General features: G+C 39.8%; 1 protein-coding gene across 2 annotated transcripts in view; it reads left to right on the top strand.

The window, feature by feature from the left end:
* The window catches only part of SEC24D (SEC24 homolog D, COPII coat complex component), a 111,437-nt gene that overhangs the window by 70,950 nt on the left and 15,879 nt on the right, over positions 1-24,608 (top strand). For both annotated transcript variants that reach the window (XM_068543359.1, XM_068543358.1), the window contains exons 11-17: positions 7,529-7,653; positions 12,589-12,780; positions 13,737-13,830; positions 21,470-21,586; positions 22,376-22,546; positions 23,575-23,671; positions 23,804-23,949. In XM_068543359.1, the coding sequence (XP_068399460.1) occupies positions 7,529-7,653; positions 12,589-12,780; positions 13,737-13,830; positions 21,470-21,586; positions 22,376-22,546; positions 23,575-23,671; positions 23,804-23,949 (942 nt within the window). The remainder of the gene's footprint in view (positions 1-7,528; positions 7,654-12,588; positions 12,781-13,736; positions 13,831-21,469; positions 21,587-22,375; positions 22,547-23,574; positions 23,672-23,803; positions 23,950-24,608) is intronic.

The following is a 24,608-nucleotide window of genomic DNA, read 5'->3' as shown; positions in this document are numbered from 1 at the left end:
CAAAAAATATATATGTAAAAATAATAATTTCATTTGTATGTCCCTTTCAGATAGAATATGATGCTAGGTTCTTTTCCTTTCTTTTTTTTTTTTTTAAGTTTTTTTTGATGTGGACCATTTTTTAATAAAAATAAATTTATTTATGTATTTATTCATTCATTTATTTTTGGTTGCGTTGGGTCTTCGTTCCTGTGAACGGGCTTTCTCAAGTTGCAGCGAGCGGGGGCTACTCTTCGTTGCGGTGTGCGGGCTTCTCATTGCAGTGGCTTCTCTTGTTGTGGAACACGGGCTCTAGGAGCGCGGGCTTCAGTAGTTGTGGCCCACGGGCCCTAGAGCGCAGGCTCAGTAGTTGTGGCCCACGGGCCCTAGAGCGCAGGCTCAGTAGTTGTGGCTCGTGGGCTCTAGAGCGCAGGCTCAGTAGTTGTGGCGCACGGGCTTAGTTGCTCCACGGCATGTGGGATCTTCCTGGACCAGGGCTTGAACCCGTTTCCCCTGCATTGGCAGGCAGATTCCCAGCCACTGTGCCACCAGGGAAGTCCCTTGATGTGGACCATTTTTAAAGTCTTTATTGAATTTGTTACAGTGTTGCTTCTGTTTTATGTTTTTTGGTTTTTTTGGCTGCGAGGCACGTGGGATAGTAACTCCCCGGCCAGGGATCGAACCCACACCCCCTGTATCGGAAGGCGAAGTCTTAACCACTGGATTGCCAGGGAAGTCCCTCCGCTAGGTTCTTAACGCAGCAGTTTCATATAGTGCCTCTGCCTTATTTGTTTTGTCAATCATCTCAGAAAATTTTCCCTTCCAAGGCAGAAGCTCAACTGATATGGTCAGTAAGACTATTGACGTGTTTCTGTAGCTCCTCCTCCACTCCAGCTGTCATCGCAGTGATTTAGGCTCTCAGAGTCTCCCTGAGACTATTTCAGCAGCCTGGGATCCTGGCCTCCGGTTTCCTTGCTTTAAAATGTAACCATGAGACTCCCCCCACTACCTTAATCTAAAAAATTACATTCAAAAATTTAAGTTTCTTTATAAGACCATTAGCTACCACCTTAGCTACATCTTCAGTTGTAGAAAATTCTGGCTCATGTACTCTGAACACATCACTCCCCTGTACAACTCCATGCTTTTATCTAAGATGCTCTTTTGACCCAGCTACCTTTCCATCCTCCTGTTACATCTATACATACCCCACCTAGCAAACTCCTACTTATTCTCTAATCCCTGGCTGAAATTTTATTTTATATGAGTGTGTGTCAATGTGCACACAACTTTCTCTGACTTCATCATGGTTGTTATTTACTAAATCTTCTGATTTTTTTTCCCATATAATTTGGTCCATATGTCTGTTTTAGCAGTTATCCCCATAGAATTTAAATCTTCCTCTATTTTCCCTCTTCCTAGATTCTGATATCCTTGGGGACAAGAATCTTGTCCTGGCTGTCTTTACAGCATCTATCATAGTGCCTGCCACAGCGTAGGCGGTTGATCAGTGCATGTGGATGAATGAATGAATGAGCGAGTGAATGAGTGAATGAATTTGCAGGTGGGTCTCTATTCCCAGGGCTGGCTGTTTCCCTTCTCCAGCGTCACAGTGATAGTGACATCATTATGGATATCTTGAATATCTTTCAAATTCTTCAGGGATTTGAAAATATCTTCGTGAGTATTAGTTCAGATTTCGGCTTGTATCTGAAGTACCGCGTGTAGACTTGAAGAAACAGGATCATTCTGACTTACTTCCTTTTCCAAAAATGAATGCCTCCTAGTGCCCAGTCCTCAGAAAGCAGCCTCTGACCCACAGTCTTTACTAGATATTTGCTAGGGGACCAGTCCATGTTGTGTTGAATATAAATTACAAAGAACATTATTCCTAACTAGAATTTTTTTCAACTGAGTGGATTTAAAAATGTTTTCCAATTAACATACCTTTTGCATTTATTTTAGTGTTTTGTATGAGTTTTTCAACTAGTTATTAAAGAAGAGTTAACACTTTATTAGTTTTAACTGTAACATTTGAACATATTTTGGGAAACATAAGAACATTTTTGGTACAAATGATTTATTTCAGGCAAAAACAAGCAAAAAAAACAAAACAGCAACAGAAAAAATGTCCTAAAATACCAGTTACTTTTGGACAGTTTATTTGTCCTTTACTGTTGTTGACTGAAGGAGAATGACCAGGCAGAACATAAACATTTGAAGTTCTAATTAAATGTAATAAAGCCATTGTATCTAGTGATGGAAAATTTATTCACTCATCTTTGCAACTGTAGTGTAAATCTAACTATGCTCTGAGTTTCCAGTTCTCTGCCAAAAAGGCTATATTATCTTGATTTTATGCTTTTTTAGCAGGAACTTAGGCAGGGAGTCAAATCTATTTCTGGGAACAAAAGTCTCAGTATCTTCAAACTCTTTTATCTGGAAATGTTCCAGATGTCTAATTGATGGGAAAGCTCACACAGCAGGCAAGGAACCAAACAAAAACTGTACATTTTGAAGAGTTTTTTGTAAGGTTAATCTTCCTTTTATTATTCCAAATAAGGTTCATAATAAAAGAACTCTTAATATCTTCAAATTTAATTATACCTTAAAATATAAATGAAGAATAATAATGAATTGCCTTAGGGGTTTGGGTGATGAATAAGAGCTTATTTAATTTGTATGTGTATTTTTTAATACCATACAAACTTAAAGAAGAATTACAAAATAACATTTTTCCTATTCATTTTAGATAATCTTAATGCCAATTTTAGATAATAAAATTAACATTCATTGAACATTCACTATGTGTGAGGCTCTGTGCTAAGTGCTTTCTATGTATTGTATCGTTTAGTTCTTACAGTGACCTCATGTGGTGAGTTATCACCATGATGTGGGGAAACTGAGGCTTAGAGAGGTTAAGTACCAACCTCAGGCCATACATATAGAAAATGATGGAGCCAGACTGAAAACCATGTCTGTATGTCCACAGAACCCCTATTCTCTATCAGTACACTGTGGATATGTAGGCATGTATTTACAAAATCACCATGGAGTTCCCCTGGAAAAGAAGACCCAGCTCTGTCTAATAACTGACAGTTTTTCACTTAGAAGTTTACAGAATATATCTATCTACATATAAAGTGTACCTGAAAGGTAAAATTTCATTCCAAGCCAGCCTGTTTTTTTTCCCTAAATAAAAATGTAGTTTCTCCACTTAGTTTTAGTTCACTTTGACATTTATTATATACCTAGTATGTCCAAGGCACTTTGGCTGTGTTTGTGAGTGATACCAAGATTAGCAAGAATATGAACCTGATCTCAAAGTCCTTACCATGCATAGACCTGATAATTAAAGTATATAATTATGATATAAATAATAGGATAAATGCTGTAAGAATAGAATAGTCAGAGTGCCATAAGAAAACAGATGAGCAAGAATTTATGATTTGGTGGATCAGGGAAGGGTTCTAAGAGTAAGTGACATTTGAGCTGGTTAAACCACGAGCAGAGAAGGGGAAACGAAATGTTGAGCAGAAGCAGTTTCTCAGAGGTATTTGCAACTTACTCCAATTTCTTCAGGGGCTGTGCGGGGCTTTGCAGATGAGTGATGGGGACCTAGTATAGAGACTAGGATGGTTGGAGAGTATATTCCCCCTTCCCCCAAAACACATTCAAATTCAAATATTTTTTAAAACACTATGCCAAACGAAATACTTTTCCAGCCAAGGAAATACTTTTCTTGGCCCACGCCCACTAGATTGTGACTTCTGGATAGAAAATGTTTTGAAAATGGTGAACACTTAAATTAGTTGGAGGAATGTGTATTGGGGCATAATAGGAAGTAAAGCTGGGAAATTGTTTTGAGACACAGACTATCCTTTTATTTTCCACTAGGCTTGGCATCAGAGCTTTGATCTCTTAGGCTTTTATACATGTTTGCTAAATGAGTATTATGGGGACTCTCAAATGCCAGGCCACTGAAGGATTGTACTAATTCAGTAGGCCATGAGGACAATTAAAGGCAAAGAGGGAGTTGTTTCCATTAATCCATCCACCCATCTACACATTCATTCACTCATCTAACAGTATTGAGCGCTCTCTTGAGCCATGCTCTGTGCTTGGCTCTGGGGACTCAGTAAACTTCCTGTCCTCAGAGTCAGTAGCCTTGGGATCTTTCTTGTGCCTTGGATAGTTTATTCTGACAGCAGTCTGTATAATGAGAGGAGGGAGATTGGAGGTAGGGAGGTAGGTATTAGAAGTTAATGTAGTAGTCAAAACAAGAGAAAATGAGGGTAATATAACAATTCCTCAGAAAATTAAAAACTGAATTACCAAATGATCCAGCAACTCTCCTTCTGGGTATATACCCAAAATAATTGAAAGGAGAGTCTCAAAGAGATATTTTCACACCCATGTTCATAATAGCATTAGTCACAATAGCCAAAAGGTAGAAGCAACACAGGTATCCACAGATGGATGAATGGATAAACAAAATGTGGTATATACATACCATGCAATATTATTAAGCCTTAAAAAGGAAGGAAATTCTGACATATGCTACAACACGGATGAATGTTCAGGACGTTATGCTAAGAGAAATAAGCCAATCACATAAACAACAAATACTGTATGATTTTACTTTTATGAAGTACCTAGAGTAGTCCAATTCATAGAGACAGAAAGTAGAAATGTAGAATGATGGTTCCCAGGGCTGGAGAGAGGGGGGGGGAATGGTAAATGACTGTTTAAAGGGTACAAAGTTTCTGTTTCCGCAGGATAGAAAGAGTTCTAGAAATGGATGGTGGTGATGGTTGCACAACAACGTAAATGTACTTGAAACCACTGAAATACACACTTAAAAATGGTTAAGATGGTAAATTATATTCTGTGTATTTTACCACAGTTAAAAATAATTTTTAAAAAGGATGAAAATGAGGGTCTGAATTTGGGTACTGGAGCTAGAAGGAGCCGCTGAGGGCTTCGCGGTTAACCAGGTGTGGATAGTAAGGGAGGTGAACAATTCCACAGAGGAAAGGAGGCGTCAAGCCCAGATCATTCTGGAGGATCATGTTTTCTGTAAGTTCCTTGTAGAAAAGGCCAGCATCGTGGGAGAAATGTTGTCTTCACTTCTGAGATTTTGAGTGTAAGGTGCTGGCGGGACCTTGCTGTGGAGGGGCGCTGTGGTTGATTGGAATGCTGGTCGGGAGCTCAGAAGACAGACCAGGAGGAGAGAATCTGAGGGGTCGCCTACAGAGAGGTGCTGGTTAAAAATGAGCAAATGAGATTCTGTGATGGAGCACGTGATAAGGAAAGAGAAGAGGGTATCCTTTAGAGAAAGATAACAAAATGAAAAACAGAAGCAGCAGTCAGAAAAGTGGGAGAGGAAATGACACCACGGTGCCTCGGCAGCTGAAAAAGGGAAAGCGGTCTGCCAGGCCGAAAATTGCAGAGATAAGAGAGACTGAGGATGAGAGCTGGGTTTTATTTCAAATCACTGTAGTTTGCAGCCAGGAGATGTGGAGCTTCAAGATGTCACGGTAAACCAGGTTATAGAGTTCGTACGTGCTAAGGTTGGCCGGACAAAGCCAGCTGGGTTGAATGGGTAGAGTGATCAATTAAGGCAGCCAGGGATGAAGCCAGTACAGTTGTCTAGGTGCAGGATGACAAACTTCCAGGTGGTTAAGAGTGGGGATGGGGTACAACATGTGAAAGAAGCATTTTGAAAGAATAAATCAATGGGACTTGGTGATGGAAAGAAAAGGGGTAGTCAAATCTAATTTCATGTTTCCAAACCTTTGGGTTGACGTGTAGTGACGTTATTGATAGAGATATTGGAAGAGAACGTTATTTATAGAGGAGTGATGTATTAGTTTTGCATATGTAGAAAACAAGTTACGGTGAAGCATTCTGTAGAAATGTGTAGGTTGGAGATATCAAAACTATTCAGTGGGGAACTGGTGATGCTGAACTTAGGAGAGAATATAAGAATAGTAAGGCACATTTGGATTGGTCACAGGTTTTGGTTTAATTAGTGGAAACGATTGTTATTTTCATTCTATGTAAATCAGCATAAGTTTCTGTTATGAATTAGATTAGGTGGGAATCAGGAATGATTTGCAATAAAAATCATTGCTCACGGGACTTCCTTGATGGTGCAGTGGTTAAGAATCCACCTGCCAGTGCGGGGGACACGGGTTTGAGTCCTGGTCCGGGAAGATCCCACATGTCACGGAACAACTAAGCCCCTGCGCCACAACTACTGAGCCTGCGCTCTAGAGCCCGCGAGCCACGACTACTGAACCCGCGCGCCTAGGGCCCATGCTCCTCAACAAGAGAAGCCACCGTGATGAGAAGCCTGCGCACCACAACGACGAGTAGCCCCCGCTCGCGGCAACTAGAGAAAGCCCGCGCGCAGCAACAAAGACCCAACACAGCCAAAAATTAATTAATTAATTAATTAATTTTTAAAAATCATTGCTCATGTGGACAGCAACAGAGTTCTTACGTTTCTTTGTTGGTCTGATTTTGGATGTGGCAAAGCAATGAAGTTTTCAGGTTGATAATTTTCAAGTCCTGCAATTTTTTTCCTTTTTTCAAATGAAAGACTTTTATTAGAGGAATGTTACATCTAGCCCTATAGTGGACATAGGATGAATTAGTAACTTAATTTGGAGATAGTGTCATCTAATTTTATAATTGTAACAATTAAAATTTAATCTAGAACATTTTTTTCATTTATCACAAAATTAAGATTAAATTAGCCTTAATTCTTTACTCTAGTGTGAGTCAGTAAAGTTGTTTGCCTGTGGTTCTATTTTCTAAATACTCTGTAAGATCCAACTAAAGAATTGCTTCCTAAGAGCTGTTTGAACACCAGCCAGTAAAGGGACCAAAAGCTACAAAACATTTATGTAGCAGCTGCTTTATGTTATAGTGATTGTTTTAAACAGAGAAAAGACCCAGTATTCATTTTTTTTTACCATAAATATGTAAGGAACAGGTACATGTTTAATAATACAGCACAATTTTTTAAGTATACAATTATATTTTAATATTTAATTTCATATCTTTGAAGAGTTTATAAAGGAAGAGAGTTGAAAATGGTGATAACAAGTTAATGAAGTTTTACTTCAGTTTCAAAAACAAACACTAATTATAGTTTTGTATACTGTTTTGGGCCACAGTTTGCCAGGGTTCCAGACATATCGCTTCCCCTAAGGCAGAGTGTTCTAAGCAAGGTCGCCACAAGACTGTACTCACCTTTGGGGAATTGTGGTAATAAGGCCTTCTGAGCCTTTCTCTGCTAGCTCTCATAATCCATAATCCTGTCTAATTCAATAGTGGGACCCAGGTCATAGCCTGGAAAATAAACAGCTTTTATCTTTTTTATAGCATCAGAGACTGTTCCAGAAAATGATTTAATTCCACACATGTTATATTAAATGAGCTGTCTGATGACCTTAAAGAGTTTCTGGGTGTTTTAATTTGATTATGAAATGTATGTACATTATAATTATATGTGTGTGATTTGTTTGCTTTCTTGTAGAAGAATAAGCCTCCCAACCCACCAGCCTTTATCTTCATGATTGATGTTTCATATAGTAACATTAAGAATGGACTTGTGAAGCTCATATGTGAAGAACTGAAGACTGTGCTGGAAAAACTTCCGAAGTAAGGGAACTGCCATTCTTTTTGTAACTTATACAATATTGCTGAATTAGTATATTGGCCAGAAAACAAGTGCCGAATGGCCCATTGGTCTCTTTTGCTAATGGGGACATCGGATACTTGTTTATAATTTATGAACAATTACAAACAGCATCAAACAATCCTTAAAAACTCAGAGTAATCTTTTGTACAAAGTAGAAGAAACACAACTGATAAGAAATAATGCCACGGTAAACAACATTCAAAAGTCCATTCTAAATTATAAGGAGAATCCCAGCAGTGTGGTGGAAAAGACCTTGGAAGTCTGTTATTTACTTTTCAAAAACGCTGATTTTCCAGCAGAAACGGGTAGTTGCTGGGTGTGGTAGAGAGTTCTAAGGGATGCCAGGAAACTGAACTGTTGTCTCATGGCAGGCCCCGGGGCTTTTTGGCCAAATTCCCTTTTGCCCTTATAGTACCCTGTCTAACCCTTCTGCAGCTTTCCTGCCTCCGTGTCCTATAACTTAAGGGCACAGGGTACATCATTTGTCCTGCTGTTGCAGGGGGCAGTGCATAAAAGGAAAAGTGGAAAGGTACATTAGCAAACATGACTATGTTTTATCGTGTACAAACTAGTTGTTTAGGATGGGAACCAGCATCTAGTAAGGAGACTTGTGAGCAGGGAGAAAGCTTTCCTTTATGAGAAGATGACATGCTTAAGAAAATAGAAGAGGCTAGAAAAGATTGTCTGAAACCTAGTGTCTGCACCGGTCTTAACATCTTCCACCCCTCCCTGTGTTCTGAACATAAGCAACCTCTGTTCTGAAAGGGGATGCTTTGAGGGGCGACTTGTCCGCAGCCCCTAGGTCTCCCCAGGTCCTCGGGTGCCCACTCCTCTGTATTTGTTCCACACGTGGCGGGTGCTTTGGTGCCTGTGAGGCTCAGCTGAGCGAACTCTGGACCTCCCAGGAGTAGTTTTGTTTGTATCCATGAAGCTGAAGTCATAATATTCTCAAGGATGGTTTGGAAAAGCAGTGGGGATGTTTAAAAAACATTGAGGTGATTTCAAACTGAATCCTACAATGAAGAATGAGCTGGGAGCAAGTTGAAGATGGGGCAAAAGAAAGGCCTCTGACGCCTGCCGACTGTTGTGACTATAGTTTCTGTGACCTCATTCTCAGGGACACTTGACAAGTATGGACTTTCTGCCTAAAACGGTGTATTTGATCACAGACCTCCCCCAGGGCTGCTTTAACACTACATCTGAATTTTGAACTTGAGTTGTATGAAAGCAAACTACTCTAATTTCTGGAAGTGGCCTCTCTCTCTCTTTTTTCAAACTGGTTCAAATTAGTTCCTCATAACCTATTTTCATAGTCACTTCACCAACCCCTTGTTTCTTTTCAACACACTGGTGATATGAAGCTTGTAACCTGTTGATGCAAGTTATGAAATCACACTGTTAGGTGTCATCATGACCTTTATATATCCCATTGGAGCAGAAGTGTGGCTTTGGCAAGAGATGGGGAGCGGGGGGAGAATACTGCTGGCTATTCCCCGCCACTTTTCAAGTAACTCTCTTGAAAGTTTTTATTCAAGCCAAAATGCCTTCTCCTTCTTTATCTTTTAAAACAAATCTGTTTTTTCTTTTCTCCCCTGAAATTTATTTTGGGCTGCGTGTATGTATAACTTTATATTTTCGATGGTAAGATTGCCATCAATTTGATTTACTTCTGTGAACTAAAGCAGTCTTTTTAAAGCATAGTATATAAGTCTTGATTAATATCTAAGGTATGTTCATCTCTCAGCTAATCTTTTGAAAAGGGAAAGCCCATTCCTACTCTTTAACTTTGAATTTGCATCTTTGATATTGCCAGGTTGCCAGACTTTTCTGTCTGACTTCTCTGGAACAGGAAAGAAAAGATTTGAAGTGCTTCACTCGTTCCTCAGATCAAACTCTCGGACTTTTTTCTGGTTGTTTGTTTTTAATGCTGCTGTAGCTAAGATGTTCAAAATGCTTGATTTTGGAATATTCTGGTTCTTCCAGTTACTAATATCTTCAGTGTTGCTCTGTCAGATTCATTCCATTATAATAATAGGGGCAACTGTTGAGGGAAGGGGTCATTGAAAAATGGAACAAAACATGTTCTTTATTAAGATATCCCTTGTATAACTTTACAAAATTTGTGTAGAATCAAATGAAGGAGAGACTGAGGTTTTGTTTTCTCCTGGATATGATTTAACAGGGCAGCTATACTGTTGAAAAAGAAAATTTTAGGATAGTTCTTTGTTTCTCAAATTTAAAAAGAGTTGTTCCAATGGAAACACTACTACTATTTTGTAATAATGTGAGATGTCCTGATTAGATGTTTACAAAAAAATGTTAATTAGATTTTAAGTGAACCCTATGAATCCCAGGATACTCTTTTCCCATCACTAAAAATGTCCAAAGCCAGTGGGGACTAGCAATCCAGATTCTTCTCTGTAATTTTTCTTTTGGGTCTTTTGCCTTGGTTGACTCCAAATTAACTATTAAAAGGAATAAATCCCCTTCATGATTTGCTGGACATTTTTCACCCTTTGTAATAAAAGGTTTACTGGGAAACAGGAGCTTAACCAGTGGTGTGCTGGAAAACTGGCTCTCAAATAAATAAAGCCTTGATTTGTAGTGTTTGCTCATTGCTGTGGTATAAATACTTCCAGCTGGGCTGATTTTAAACTACCAAGGCGACATCACTCCACTGGAGCTGAGAAGGGATACAGACAAATAGTTTATCAGTTTGGGTTCTAACTTGCCATCCCAGACAGTGTCCCACATCATGGCAGTCATCCTCAACGAAACCTCTATTCTCCACGTTGTACTAGACCCTCTCCAGGAGCCGAGAGTGTAAGCCTTGAGCCCTGCCCTTTATTGGTTTATTGTCAGGGATTCCTGAAATGTTAACTAAAAGGCACTTTCTACCAAGAGCCAAATGTGAACGAGTTGTAGAAATTTAGGAAGAGGAGGTAACTTCCGGTTGGTAGCATCAGGGGAGGCTTCACAGAAGGAGGATTTGTGCTTGGCCTTGAAGAGTAAAACTCTAGTAAATAGGGAGCGGGAAGGGGAACACGGATACAGTCTAGTATGGTCGTTGGTTGCGTAAAGTCATACAGTTCTGATTGTGGAGGGGATGTGTGTGTGTGTGTGTGTGTGTGTGTGTGTGTGTGTGTGTGTATGTGTGTCAAGTCTGTATATGTGTAGTTACAAAGGATAAGGATTCCCATTTCTAAAAATGTTGCAAGAGTCCAAAATGTAAACATTTACCAAGTGCTTTTGGGATTATGAGGATGTATTTAAACTGCCCAGCCATTTATCAAGGCCACAGTGGAGAGCAAATGTCCTCAGTTAGCAACGTAAGTAGAGAAGAAATAGAACAGAGTTTAAAGTGAATAGTTTGTCAGCCTGTACTCTGCTGAAACATCAAGGAAATTGGGAAGTCTTCGGTGGGAACTTCAGACACTTCCTTTGTCCTTTCTCTTGTACTCAAGTAACTCTTTTTTTTTTTTTTAAACATGGTTTTCTGCTTGAAGTGTTTAATTGTTTTTTTTTTAATTAATTAATTTATTTTTATGGCTGTGTTGGGTCTTCGTTTCTGTGCGAGGACTTTCTCTAGTTGCGGCGAGCGGGGGCCACTCTTCATCGCGGTGCACGGGCCTCTCACTGTCGCGGCTTCTCCTGTTGCAGAGCACAAGCTCCAGACGCGCAGGCTCAGTAGTTGTGGCTCACGGGCCTAGTTGCTCCGCGGCATGTGGGATCTTCCCAGACCAGGGCGCGAACCCGTGTCCCCTGCATTGGCAGGCAGACTCCCAACCACTGCGCCACCAGGGAAGACCTCAAGTAACTCTTTAGGCCATGTGCAAAATGTAGAAACTGAGCAGACTAGGTTCTTTTTCACAGAAGTTGTCCCCGAAGCAAAATAAGTTTTACTGATATCTAAGGGTCAAAGAAAATGGCTTTCATGTAGCCACTCAGCGCTATGTTATATCCGCTGCTGAAAATGCGTAAGAGCATCATTAGTGTCTAGGTGTGTTTTTTTAGGAGGGCGTGTGGAAGGAGGAGGGGGAAGGAGAGACAGTGAGAATAAAAACTAGAGTCTAGACCACTCAACTCTGAATATACTTAATATAAACTTGAACAGCAATATTCATGCCTTTATACTCCTTTCAGGAACATTAAGGCCTTGTCCTGGAATTCCTCAAAAAAGTTTTTACTAAAAAAAATTTTTTTTACTTTTTGTTACAGTTTTGGAGATTTTATTGCTTTTATTCTCTAGCCATGACCATCACAAATGGTTACCTAATAAGAATTACATTGTCAATTCGTATATGTGATTTATTTTAGTATTTACACTATATGTTTATATGGTATATAGCTTTCAAAATCTAGCCCATTTCCTATTGAGAGTCTTGAGAATGTGTAAAAAAAGAATCACACAGGAGGAGCAAGTCCTTTCTTGATAAAAATAGCTGTCCTGTTTGTAATCTGAATATGCCTTTCTCTTGCTTCAGATATGCCATTTGTTACTCTGACCTTCTGGTGACTTCTGAGAGCTTTGTTTCTAAAGACTGTAATAAACCTAGCTTGTTTGTGGGGGGGAAAAAAAAGCACCTTGTAATTGCTATGGTTACAATAAATATAGTAGAAAAATATGAGCAAATGTTTTCATAATATCGATTCGGTTTATTACCTAGATTTTTGAGAATTTTTTTAAAAATCAACTTAAGTTAGTTTTGTAGTATCTCCCATCCCCTACCACTGTGACTCAGTAATATCTATATCCTGTAAACGATAATTAAGACCAAACCTTTAAACATGTCTTCTGTATATTTTATAGAATGTATTCTTACTGAATTTCTCATAGAAGCCGCTCTCTCAGGACTTTATGGAAGAACGTCAAACCCTTTCTTTGTCTCTCACAGGGAAGGTCAGGAAGAGACTTCCTCACTTCGAGTTGGTTTCATCACGTACAACAAAGTCCTCCATTTCTTTAACGTAAAGAGCACTTTGGCACGGCCCCAGATGATGGTGGTGACGGACGTCAGCGAGGTCTTTGTCCCTCTGTTGGATGGTTTCCTTGTCAGCTATCAAGAATCCCAGTCTGTGATTCACAAGTAAATATCGAGTGCTTTATAATTTAGATCCTAATCAGTTGTCTGTTTTTTTAAAATTAATCTTTATTGGAGTAGAGCTGGTTTACAATGGCGTGTTAGTTTCTGCCGTACAGCAGAGGGAATCAGTTATACATATACCTGTATCCATTCTTTTTTAGATTCTGTTCCCATGTAGGTCATTACAGAGCACTGAGTAGAGGTCCCTGTGCTATGCAGTAGGTCCTTATTAGCTGTCTATTTTATACATAGTAGTGTGTATATGTCCATCCCAATCTCCCAGTTACCCCTCCCCACCTCTTTCCCCCCTTGGTAACCATAAGTTTGTTTTCTACATCTGTGACTATTTTTGTTTTGTAAATAGGTTCATTTTTACCATTTTTTTAGATTCCACATGCAAGTGATATCATATGATATTTGTCTTTCTCTTTTTTAATGTTTTGATTCAATCACACATATTTTGTTTTGTCATTAGCAAGGGGGTTTTAACACATGGATTATAAAAGTCTATTATTTATGTTAGTTCTGTCTCTTTTCATTGCAGACTGGTATCTAAAAGGAGGAATTTTTTTTAGTACACATACTCAGCCCTACCAGTCCCTTCTCTTTGCTGGAAGGCAACGCAAGGGAGTTATTTCCTGAGTGTGCATGAGAGTATTTGGTGATGATATAGCCACTGTTCCATAATTTATAGTCTAAGAGATCAGAAATGTAGTAAATAGGAAAAAAATCTATAAAGAGTGTGATTTTGTAAATGTTCCAACCAAATCATAAATTTTGGTGCCAAATCATGCCAGGATATCATTCCTTGAGGAATGACCTCTGAAATTCACCCACAGGTGTTCAGTGTAAAAAAAACACTATATGTATTTAGGCCTGAAGTGTTCATGATTTATTTCCTGATGTTTATTACAAATATGCTAAATATTTAAAACCTTTTGCTCCTTCATTTCTTGCAGTTTATTGGACCAGATTCCAGAGATGTTTGCAGACTCTAATGAAAATGAGACCGTCTTTGCTCCTGTCATCCGGGCTGGCATGGAAGCACTAAAGGTGAGAAGAAGGCCCTTTTAGTTGCTAGTAAATAAATTCTAAAAACACACACACACACACACACACACACACACACACAGAGGAAGTTTCATCCATGAAAGAAGAAGATACAGCCTTCATTAAAACATGCAGCTCGGTGCTTTGTGACCACCTAGAGGGGCGGGATAGGGAGGGTGGGAGGGAGGGAGACGCAAGAGGGAAGAGATACGGGAACATATGTATATGTATAACTGATTCACTTTGTTATAAAGCAGAAACTAACACACCATTGTAAAGCAATTATACTCCAATAAAGATGTTTTAAAAAAAAACAAAAACAAAAACATGCAGGTTGCTGGAGGCTGTTCAAACTTCCCTACAAATCTCAGGAGGAAACGGCCCAAACCACGGCTTGCTCCCAGCGTTTACATTCCAGCGCTGCTGTTAGCATCTGAGCAACTGATTTTGTGGGGTTTCCAGTTTAGCTCCTCCTTTTGGCTTTTGTGTGAACTTTATATGATCTATTTTTAAATTATTTCAACAATATCTGAACTACCAGATACGAAAAGAAAAATCTCCATCTCTCTCCTTCCTTGGGGTTTTCAAACATGCAAGGGCAAGGTCGTGACAGTCAGTGACAGAAGGGAATGCTGCCTGGGGCCTTGCTGAATGCCAGAAGCAGAGTGGGGTTGGCCGACTCTCTGGTTGGGAAGCTGAGCCCAAGTGACTCTGGTCGTTTTCATAGCAATAAAGACATTAATCTGGGGAAGGCAGAATGGTTGGAAAGTGCTTACTCTTAATTACTCTTATTTACTCTTATTACCTTAGCACAAGAGTCAAACCACTTTGGCCCAGACAGCAAGTTCCTAAAATTGATTTTTAAATTTTATTATTAAAGTTACATTTAAATTATCTTTTAAGATAAAATGGCTAGCAGTAATAACAAACAGCAACAACAACCCTACAGAATTAAGTTTATGAGATACTTCCACATAAATTTTATGACCAAACACTATAGTCTGGTTCCAGTATAGTGATTCTTGCCTGGGTTCTTTGGTCTTCAGAGTATTCACTCATGGGATCAAAGACTTGTAGATATCCCTCAAAAAGCCTCAATACAAGTTAATTTAACATGAAATTAAAGATAAATTTTACATCAGAAAGCGATTTGGAGATGTTAAGTTTCATCCCATGGAAGCCAGCAGTGATCATTGTTTGGGCTACAGAAAGACTTGGGAATTCCTATTTTATTCCACATTGCTAAGGACAAATATCTTCTGTTTCAATTTGAAAGAATTTTACAATTGTTGTTGTTCTCTCCTCCAATAAGGTGTCTAGAAATTCATATGTAAGTTTCCTGATACGTGATAAGTTATATATGACGCTACAAGTCTTTCTACTCTGAGAAGTTAGTACTGGGAGTAACACTGTATTCACATGCTCATGCCTGAAAGATGAGTGGATATTCATAAGCCAATAAATCATTAGTTAAGACAGTAGAGTGGAAAGAAGAGCACGGCATGGGTCTTCTTTAGTTGCTAGTAAGTAAATTTTAAAGAAGACAGATAGGCATATGCACGCGCGCGCACACACACACACACACACACACACACAGGAAGTTTCATCCATGAAAGAATATACAGGCTTCATTAAAACATGCATCCAGAATCCCAGCTCAAACCAATATATCTTTTCTAAAAGGGAGCAATACTGTCTTGTCACAATGGGTTCCACACTGGCAGTCCACAAGAGGTCTGGAGGCTGCTTAGCAGCTGTGAAAGAAGAAAATATATAAAGCAACTTGTGTACCTGCATTCCACATATCTAAAATGTGATATTATGATACATGACTGAAAACCACCGTGTTCTTATTAAGCATGATGTTCTTCGAGGTTGCTCAGCACCCTGATAACTGTGCTGTCAGTGTTCTCAGCTGCCTGTCATTTGCCAGAGGCCAGTGCATTTCAGCCAATCTACTTTCATGTCTTTTGCATGTTATTTTTTGTTATACTTGCAATTTTAATGTTAGAGTAGCATGTACTTTTACACTGAAGTTTAAAGATGAGAAGAAACTAATATCTAAATATAACCAATCAGAATAACTTTACAAATATCAAAGTAAATAAGTAGCATTATTCTTACAAAGTAGAATGAACTCCCTTTAGAGAAGGTAAAGGACTTTTTTTATAGCTTTTTTTCTTTTATAAATTTATTTTATTTATTTATTTTTGGCTGGGTTGGGTCTTTGTTGCCGCGCGCGGGCTTTCTCTAGTTGCGGATAGAGGGGGCTACTCTTCATTGTGGTGTGCAGCCTTCTCATTGTGGTGGCTTCTCTTGTTGCAGAGCACGGGCTCTAGGCGCGCAGGCTTCAGTAGTTGTGGCGCACGGGCTTAGTTGCTCCGCGGCATGTGGGATCTTCCCAGACCAGGGCTCAAACCCGTGTCCCCTGCATTGGCAGGTGGATTCTTAACCACTGCACCGCCAGGGAAGCCCCAAGAACTGTCTTTATATGAAGATAAGGAGCTACCTTTATAAAATGACACTGTTGGACATAATGTTAGTGGTGCTTACTGCCCTGTGCCTGCTGGCAGATTGCTCTCCCAGCCCGTCTTCACACAGACTCCAGGGCTGCAGAAGACCGGGAAGGCAGGCATGCCCCAAGTCGTGGAGTCACGTATTAAAGGGCGGGAACTTTTTTAAAATGCAGATCTCTGGCCCCACTTCCAGAGATCCTGATTCATTAGCTCCCCAGTTTGCTCTGCTGATTATCCATATTTGGGAACCACCAGCATAAAGAATTGTTATTCATTCTGCAATCTCTTGGAATAGCCTTACATTAAGTTAACTCACGAGAAAATTGCATACCTGACCCGTACAACTTCACATTACACTTGCACTAAGAACGCTTTTGTTTAACTATGATTTAATGTCTTGCCCTAAGCTGTTAATTAATGGTTAAATTAAGAAAGAACACTATGAAGAAAGTTCTTTCTTGTGTAGAACATTAACTGGAGACATTATTGCATGATTCAATCTCTTACATGGAGAAAGATTCACTAGCTGGTTTCCTAGAGTCGGTTGCTATAAGCAGTCTAACTCATAATGTTTCTTTTAGCTTTAACTACTAAGATACTACTTAGGGTAGATATTCTAATATAACGATTTCTTTTCCCTGACCTTCTTACTGATTTCCAGTTCTTTACATTTGCCTTAGTATTTCTATTGTATATGTGCCTTTAATCATCTGTTTCCTCAAAACTTTTTTTTATAAATAGACCGTTGCCATAAATAACCTTAATGAAAAAGGTTTCTTCTGCATCTTCCAAGAAGATTCTGGGTGATTATAATTCGTTGTATAAGAGCAGAAGCTGCTGTAGTACAATTCGATACTTTCTGCCTCATAGCAACTTTTTCAGGTTTGGATGAAGGAAAAAAAATTCCAAACAAGATAAAAGTGTGTGTGTGTGTGTGTGTGTAAATGTCTGATGTGTGTAAATGTCTGATGTGTGTATGATAGCTTAGCTGCCTCTGACCGTCACATCATTTCATCATCTTTTCAGGTCCCATGTAGCTAAAAATCAGTAAGACTTAAATTTGTGTAATATATACAAGGGTACTAAAATTCTTGCCTGAGGTCATTATTAGGCTAAGAGCTAACATTTTTGAGAATTTGCAGGGTAATATCTAAATATTGAAGAGACCACATCATTCATTCACTTTTCTTTCAATCAACAAAGATTGATTAAATGCCTGTGTTTTGTAAGACAACGTGAGGACTACTGTCCCTGCTTCTAAGTTGCTCATAGTATGTAGAAGAGATGTAACTCCGTAATACCATGTGTGATGTTCATTGCTTGTGTTCCCAAAAATAAAGGGGGTGGGGGAGGCAAGCAAAGAGTAACTCTGGGAAGTCCGGGACCGCAGCAGGTCAGCCGAGTAGCTCAGGGTGTTCTGCACAAGAGGCCAGAGCTGAGAGTCTCATTCTCTGTGGAGGGGAGGAGAAACTGAAAGAGCATCAGAGTGCAATGTTTCTTATTTGTGTCCAAGTGGAGACATTTTAGAACTGGACTCCCCCATTTGAATTATAGCTTTACTTTCTATCAGCTAGATGCCAAGTAAAATCTATATATAATTAGTTGTAATAAACTTTTTGAAGCAAAGAGAGTAGACAAAAACTAACATAAAACATGTGCTAATTTGTCACAAAGATAAAGAGGGACTGTTTGGTAACTTCTGATGCGTACTTTCTCAAAAGCCCTTGAACTATCCAACTAAAGGTTTCCATTCCCTATTTTCTGTTGTACATGCTTCCATGTCCACAGCCTCTTGTACTCTTAGTGTCTTTTTTTCCACATAGTCTTCCAAAATCTGCATCTCTTTCAAAATCTGACACTCATAACTCAACTATATGTGAATTTCTGGCATTGTCTTTTAAGTTGGCCTCAGAACAGTTTTCTGAGTTAGCTCTTACTTCCCCCATAAAACTAGATAAATGGAGTTTGGCAAAATGTTGGCGGGAAATGGCCTTTAGTGGTTATGCTTCAAATATATCATTAGGTGGGGGGAATTTGTCTTTCAGTTGCTTAAATTTGGTTTCAAGGTGATGCATCACCACATTCCTTCCACAAAAATTTACGGAGCATCTATAGAGTGCAAGGCACCAGACCCTGGGCAGGGGGCTTGGAGAAACACATGGTAGAAAGATCAAGGTCCTTCCTTTTCCATGGAGCCTGTGATCCATGGAAGACAGTAGAATACCTAAAGTTGTAACACAGTGTCATTAATTCTAGAAAAGTCTTATCTACCAAGCAGAGTAGGGACATAGAGGTAGAGGCAACCAGCTCTACTGAGGGGGATAATAACACATCTCTCAGAGGAAAGGACATTGGAGCTGAATTCAGAACAATGGGTTCTCCAGGCCAGCCTTTCTCAACCTGTTTCCACCATAATAAGAATGACATGTCATTCGTCTAATCCTACATGATGCACTCACGTGGGCACAGTCAGATTTTGGTAAAAAGATAAATTTTGTAGGGATTATAAAGCATATAATGCCATAGGAGCTCTTTCTTTTTTTGCTACTCATAAAAGATTTTATAAGGATGTGATTAATGAAATAATAAATCTGAAATTAATAGCCATTATATTAGGAAAAAAGATAAATATGGCTTCTTTATTTTTTTCAGTACTGTACTTTATTTTTTTTTTCCTTCAGAATTTTACTCCATAGGTAATATTAACTAGGCAATCATGTATGTGTAATTATGATTAACACCATGTCCTGCGTCATTGAATTCTCTCAACAGTATTTTGTAGTTACTATTTTTCCTGTGTCATATAATTAGGTAGCTGAGGCTCAGAGAAGTTAAACATTTTGCCCAGTGTCACTTAGCTGATAAAATGGCTGGGATTCTAACCCATGCAGTTAGGAACTAGGACCCATGCTCTTAACTACTGTGGTATAAAGTTACAATGCGTCTGTGAGTAGAGAAGATCTAGATGGATAGAAGAATTTTTGACAATGAATTCTTTAGGGGAATTGGGCAGGCGAGGCACGAAAAGTCAGGGAAAAGATAGACTTTTAAGAAACGTTTTATACCTTTTCTGCTACTTGGATTAAAATAAAAAGTACTTTTATAATAGTAAAAGTGATAGAAATGAAAAAAATTTAGTCATAGAATTGCAAAAAATTTAACGTGTTATTATCAATATTACTGGAAATTTTACTTGGGTTTGGTCATTGGAACTGCTGCCTTTGTTGGCCAAAGTGTTGAAAACATCTTTCTCCTATGTGGTGTGTATACACATATACACACAGTCACTGCCCATGCTCTTCATTCAGCCTTGCCTTCCTTTTTATTAATGCTGTTATGTATCAGTAGTTTTCAGTAAAAGACTCGGGCAACAATAAAGTCACTGCTCACTACTGGCCACACAGCAAAGACAAGATGGGGCATAGGTTACACACCCTTCCCAGGGTGTCAGCTGGGACCCACTCCACAAAGCATATCACAGTGTCACTCAGTGAGACACATTAACACAGGGCTAGCCTTGAATTCTCTTCATTTGTTTTGTGTTTTTTTTTTTCTGTTTTAAAAAATTTTTTACTAGCACAATCTGGTTGTCAAAGCTTCATTATACATTTTACTGTACAAATGCTTTTCAGATGATTTTTTTTTTAAACACCTTCATTTGTTTTTTAAGGAACTTATTCACAAACCCAAAGTACCTTATTATTAGTGGCAAATGAGTTCACATCTTGCAGCTGACCCAGGCACACAAGTGCGTGCCGCTAAACCGCATCTTTGCAAACAACAGCTCCAGGCCAAGGAAAGGGAAAGATGGATTCCAGGCAGAGGGAACAAATACGGAGGTGTGTAAAGCACGTGGTGTTTTCCAGGGAAGCAGGAAGGTTGTGTGGCTGCAACTTCCAGCGCAGGGGATGGTCAGGGGCGAGAAGATTAGACTGGAAAGACAGATTCAGACTAAACTCCAAAGGGCCTCAAAACTGTTGTTCACGGGCTGTGTGAGCTCGCCAAATTGGATGAGCCTCAGTTTTCCTATCCTTAACATGCAGACAATACTACCTTCATCACCAGGTTGTGAGTATTAAATAAGAAATGTGCGCGAAGGGTCTGGTGCAGGGCTGCACACAGCGAACGTTGGTAGCAACACATCTCACTGTTTCCCGGCCTTCCTGCTCCCACCCAAATAAAGAAATGTGGACTTTATCCTGTAATGGAAAGCCTTCAGGAGTCTTAAGGAGAAAAGCCACCTATGTGATCAGAACAGTTGCCTTGAAATTATTTCAAGGCAACAGTGTGCCTGGGTGGTTTGGAGAGAGGCAAGATGGGAGAGGGGCAATATATTGAATCATTTAATTTCAGTAAATTTTTCTTGTAGGTTACTTATTAGCTCCTTAAATAAGATTTTAAATATTTTTAATGCTGATTTGACTTTCATGGAGCCTCCCTGGGCTTTTTGTTGCTTCCCAGGGACTACAGATAGTGTGATGTTGATCCCGCATTTTTTCCTTTTGTCATCTTGCCTGGTAGCTGGTTCCTTGTGTCTGCTGTTGCCACAGCACCGATGCATTCTTGTGCATTCTTCCTTGAAGTACCCCTTCAGGTTTAATCTGTGTTTACTAATGATTTCAAAGAAGAGCTTGTATTGCATCATGATCGTGGGAATCCTGTCATCAGGGGATTTACCTGGTCCTGAAAGACTACTGTTGGCTAAATGAGAAAGTATTTTTACTTGGACACATCATTTTAATAGGTGTTTAAAGCATCATGGTATAGAGACCTACATTTATATATTGGCTCTTTGGGGAATTCCCTGGCGGTCCAGTCGTTAGGACCTGGTGCTTTCACTGCTGTGGGCCCAGGTGCGATCCCTGGTAAGGGAACTAAGATCCTGCAAGCCGCACAGTGTGGCCAAAAAAAAAAATATTGGCTCCTTCGTTTACAACTTGTGTGACTTTAGGCAAATCACTTAGCCTCCCTGAGCCTCAGTTTCCCAATCTATAGAAGGCACAAGGTTATTGTGAGGATTAATGAGATGTATACAGTGCTTGGCTCATAGAAAGTACTTATATTTTACTTTTCTGAGTCCCTTAAAATAAAACTTCCCACCCAAGACTCTTTTTTTTTCCCCCCAGGCAGCTGACTGTCCCGGGAAACTGTTCATCTTCCATTCCTCCTTGCCAACTGCGGAAGCACCAGGGAAGCTCAAAAACAAAGATGACAAAAAACTGATTAATACGGACAAAGAGAAGGTATTTGTAAACAGTTGCCCTTTGAAGTCCATATGTCAGTTCTTAAAATGGAATAAAGGGAGAGGGAGTGTGTGCTTTGTATAGGAAAGGGGGAGAAGCTACATGTAATGTATAAATCCAGGACATTGTATTTTGTAGGAAGGTTTTGAACTGTAAATAATTTAGGAAATTGTATATTCCTGGAAAAACTGATGTCTGAAATAAGATAAGGTCTCAAACTTTTTTCATATATAGTATGTGTAAGAGACTGAGTGATAAGACTATTAGGGGAATGGAAGAAATGGGGGGAAACGCAGAAAGAAGATCAAGGCAGAGGGCGACTGTAGTGTGACAGTAGTGACAGCACTCCTGAGGCATGAAGTAGACGTGCCCGGGGCTCAAAATATGCTTTGCTCAGACCCCCTCTGGCAGTGTAGCCGTGGGGACAAGTCGGGGGAAAGGATAAACCGCGAGGTGAGCATCCAGCCGTGGCCACGTGACACCGACCAAGTTGCCTCTTCTCGGTCTGTGAAAGGGAGGACTAAACGCCAGCTTCCTTAGAGCTGTCGGAGGATCAGAGAACATAGCGCACATACGTGTATCAAACACGGCACACGCCTGGCGCACGGGGTGCTCGACACATGGCCTCCTCTGCGCTGATGATTATCACGGCTCACTTCTTCTTCTGCACTTAACTGGGGAAAAAAAATTCATTTAACAAACTTCAGTGAGAATTCAATAGAAATTAAAAACAGAAACCAGAAACATTATGTGGTTTTCTTTTTTCCCTTTGTGTATCTTTTTCTTCAGATCCTTTTCCAGCCCCAGACAAATGTCTACGACCCTCTGGCCAAGGACTGCGTGGCTCACGGCTGCTGCGTGACGCTCTTCCTCTTCCCCAGTCAGTACGTGGACGTGGCCTCCTTGGGTCTCGTGCCTCAGCTCACAGGAGGAACCCTCTACAAGTACAACAATTTCCAGGTAAAGGCCAGCAATTTGTTCGCCTCGGTTTTCCACTGCTGGTTTACTTTTGGTGCTTAGATCTGAGGGTGAGAAAGCTGTGCCCCCTTGTGGGCAGCCGACAAATGTAAATTCTAGGTCCGATGGAAAAGGATGGACAGATGGTTAAGAATTGCTTGCCTGCTCCCTAAGGTATGGCCACAGACTGACTCATTCAGCCTCAGAGTTGAATGTCAATGTTAAGCTTCCATGTTGGGGGAAAATATATTTAATAAAAAATCTTGATATTTTATATTAAATATATTTAAGGTATTGTTTATAAAAGTGACTATATATTTGTTTTAAAGTGTTATGATATGGGGGAGGTCAGTTCATGATACTCCCCCCGCCCCCTCCAAGCCTGAACTGAGAGACAGAGTCGAGAGACGATCAAAATGCCAGCCCTGGAACGGACCTAGGTCTGTGGGCAAGTGGGCTTGCTAGCGCTTTCCCCTCAGTGAGACAAACTTTACACCGAGGCACGAGGCGGCACAGACAAAAGCGTCTCCTGCGGACTCCTGCCCCTGCTACTGTATTGAGGGCCAGGAAACGTGTGCTTCCTGCAGGCAGGCTGCTTCCCCAGAAAGAAGATGTGGAAGAGGCCGAGCTACGCCCGCCCAGTTCCTTTTCCCAAGCTTAGAAATTGGATATGTCACCTGCCCTCCCCTGAGGAGAAGAGGTTGGGGGGCGCCTCTAAGTTATGTACCTCCAGAGGGAAACATGGAGGGGGAACGAGTGTTCCCCCAACATAAATGACAGTGTTCATCATCTAGTTGTATTTTGATGAAAGCAGTTATTTTTCATTGCCTAGCTACATATTTATATTAGGAACTAGATGAGGGATTTGATAAGACCAAAGATTATAAATGGAATGACACTGAAAAAGCTTTCAGAACCCTTTCTGAGATTTCTGGATAAAGTAGGTTTTAATCAAGATTTTTTTAAAAAAGAATTGTTATTTTAAGTATTTTGCTGCCACCTGGTGGGCATGATCATACTTTATTTTTTAGGTGCACTTGGACAGCCAACAATTTTTGAATGACCTCAGAAATGATATTGAGAAGAAAATAGGATTTGATGCTATTATGAGGGTTCGTACCAGCACAGGTACTTTTCGTTTTTATTATTTTTCAGGTCTCTGTTGTATAATTGTTTCCTCTTCAAACTCATTAACAGGCCAACAAAGAAAATAACAGTAAGATAAGGAGAAGCAAAATTTCCCTTTTCCCTCATCCTTAGGTTTCAGAGCCACTGACTTCTTTGGTGGCATCTATATGAACAACACCACCGATGTAGAGATGGCAGCCATTGACTGTGACAAGGCAGTGACTGTGGAGTTCAAGCATGATGACAAACTCAGTGAAGACAGTGGAGCCTTAATCCAGGTGATCTAAAATGTATTCCCATCTTTTGCTTTGTAGTTTCTTACTGACATTGATCAGTGGGGGAGACTCTAGGGCCATCAACTGTGTTAGTCTCTCTGTAAAGAAATTCAACTCTATTTTGCCAAAGGCAAAAGTCACTAGATTAGAGCACTCTATGGTATATTCTCCATACTGATTCATATATGCTATTTATGTGAAGTAACGATTATGTATGTCTTTGCATGAGAGCCCCGCAGACTTGAGGTCAGAATGACAGGCATCAGTACCCACTCACTCACTGGTTTGCTGCATTCCTGATGGCCGTGTGCCAGACACCATTGCTGAGACGTGTTATCATATCAGAAGCAAGTAACAATACGATTTGGCTTTGTAGCAAGTAAGATTAACTAGAAGCCATGGAGACTTTGAATTAAAACAGGAGAAATTCTAATGGTCATAGTTTTCAGACACGAGCATCACCCTCAAAGAAAGGAGAGAGATTGGCATCAAGTTGAGGAAAAACTCTAATGTTTATTTTAAAATCACACCTATTTGGGGAAATGGTTACTTGTTTGCATTTTTGAAATGTATGCATATATTATTAGTACAAAACCTAAGTACGTCACCAAAGCTAGTTGTCCGTTTTTAATCGACGTGAGCCTCGAGGAGGACTATGAGAA

Source organism: Eschrichtius robustus, chromosome 4 (genome assembly GCF_028021215.1).
Source record: "Eschrichtius robustus isolate mEscRob2 chromosome 4, mEscRob2.pri, whole genome shotgun sequence".
Classification (NCBI taxonomy): Eukaryota; Metazoa; Chordata; class Mammalia; order Artiodactyla; family Eschrichtiidae; genus Eschrichtius; species Eschrichtius robustus.
The sequence above is the reverse complement of the archived record's forward strand: the minus strand, read 5'-3'. Positions and strand labels throughout refer to the sequence as shown.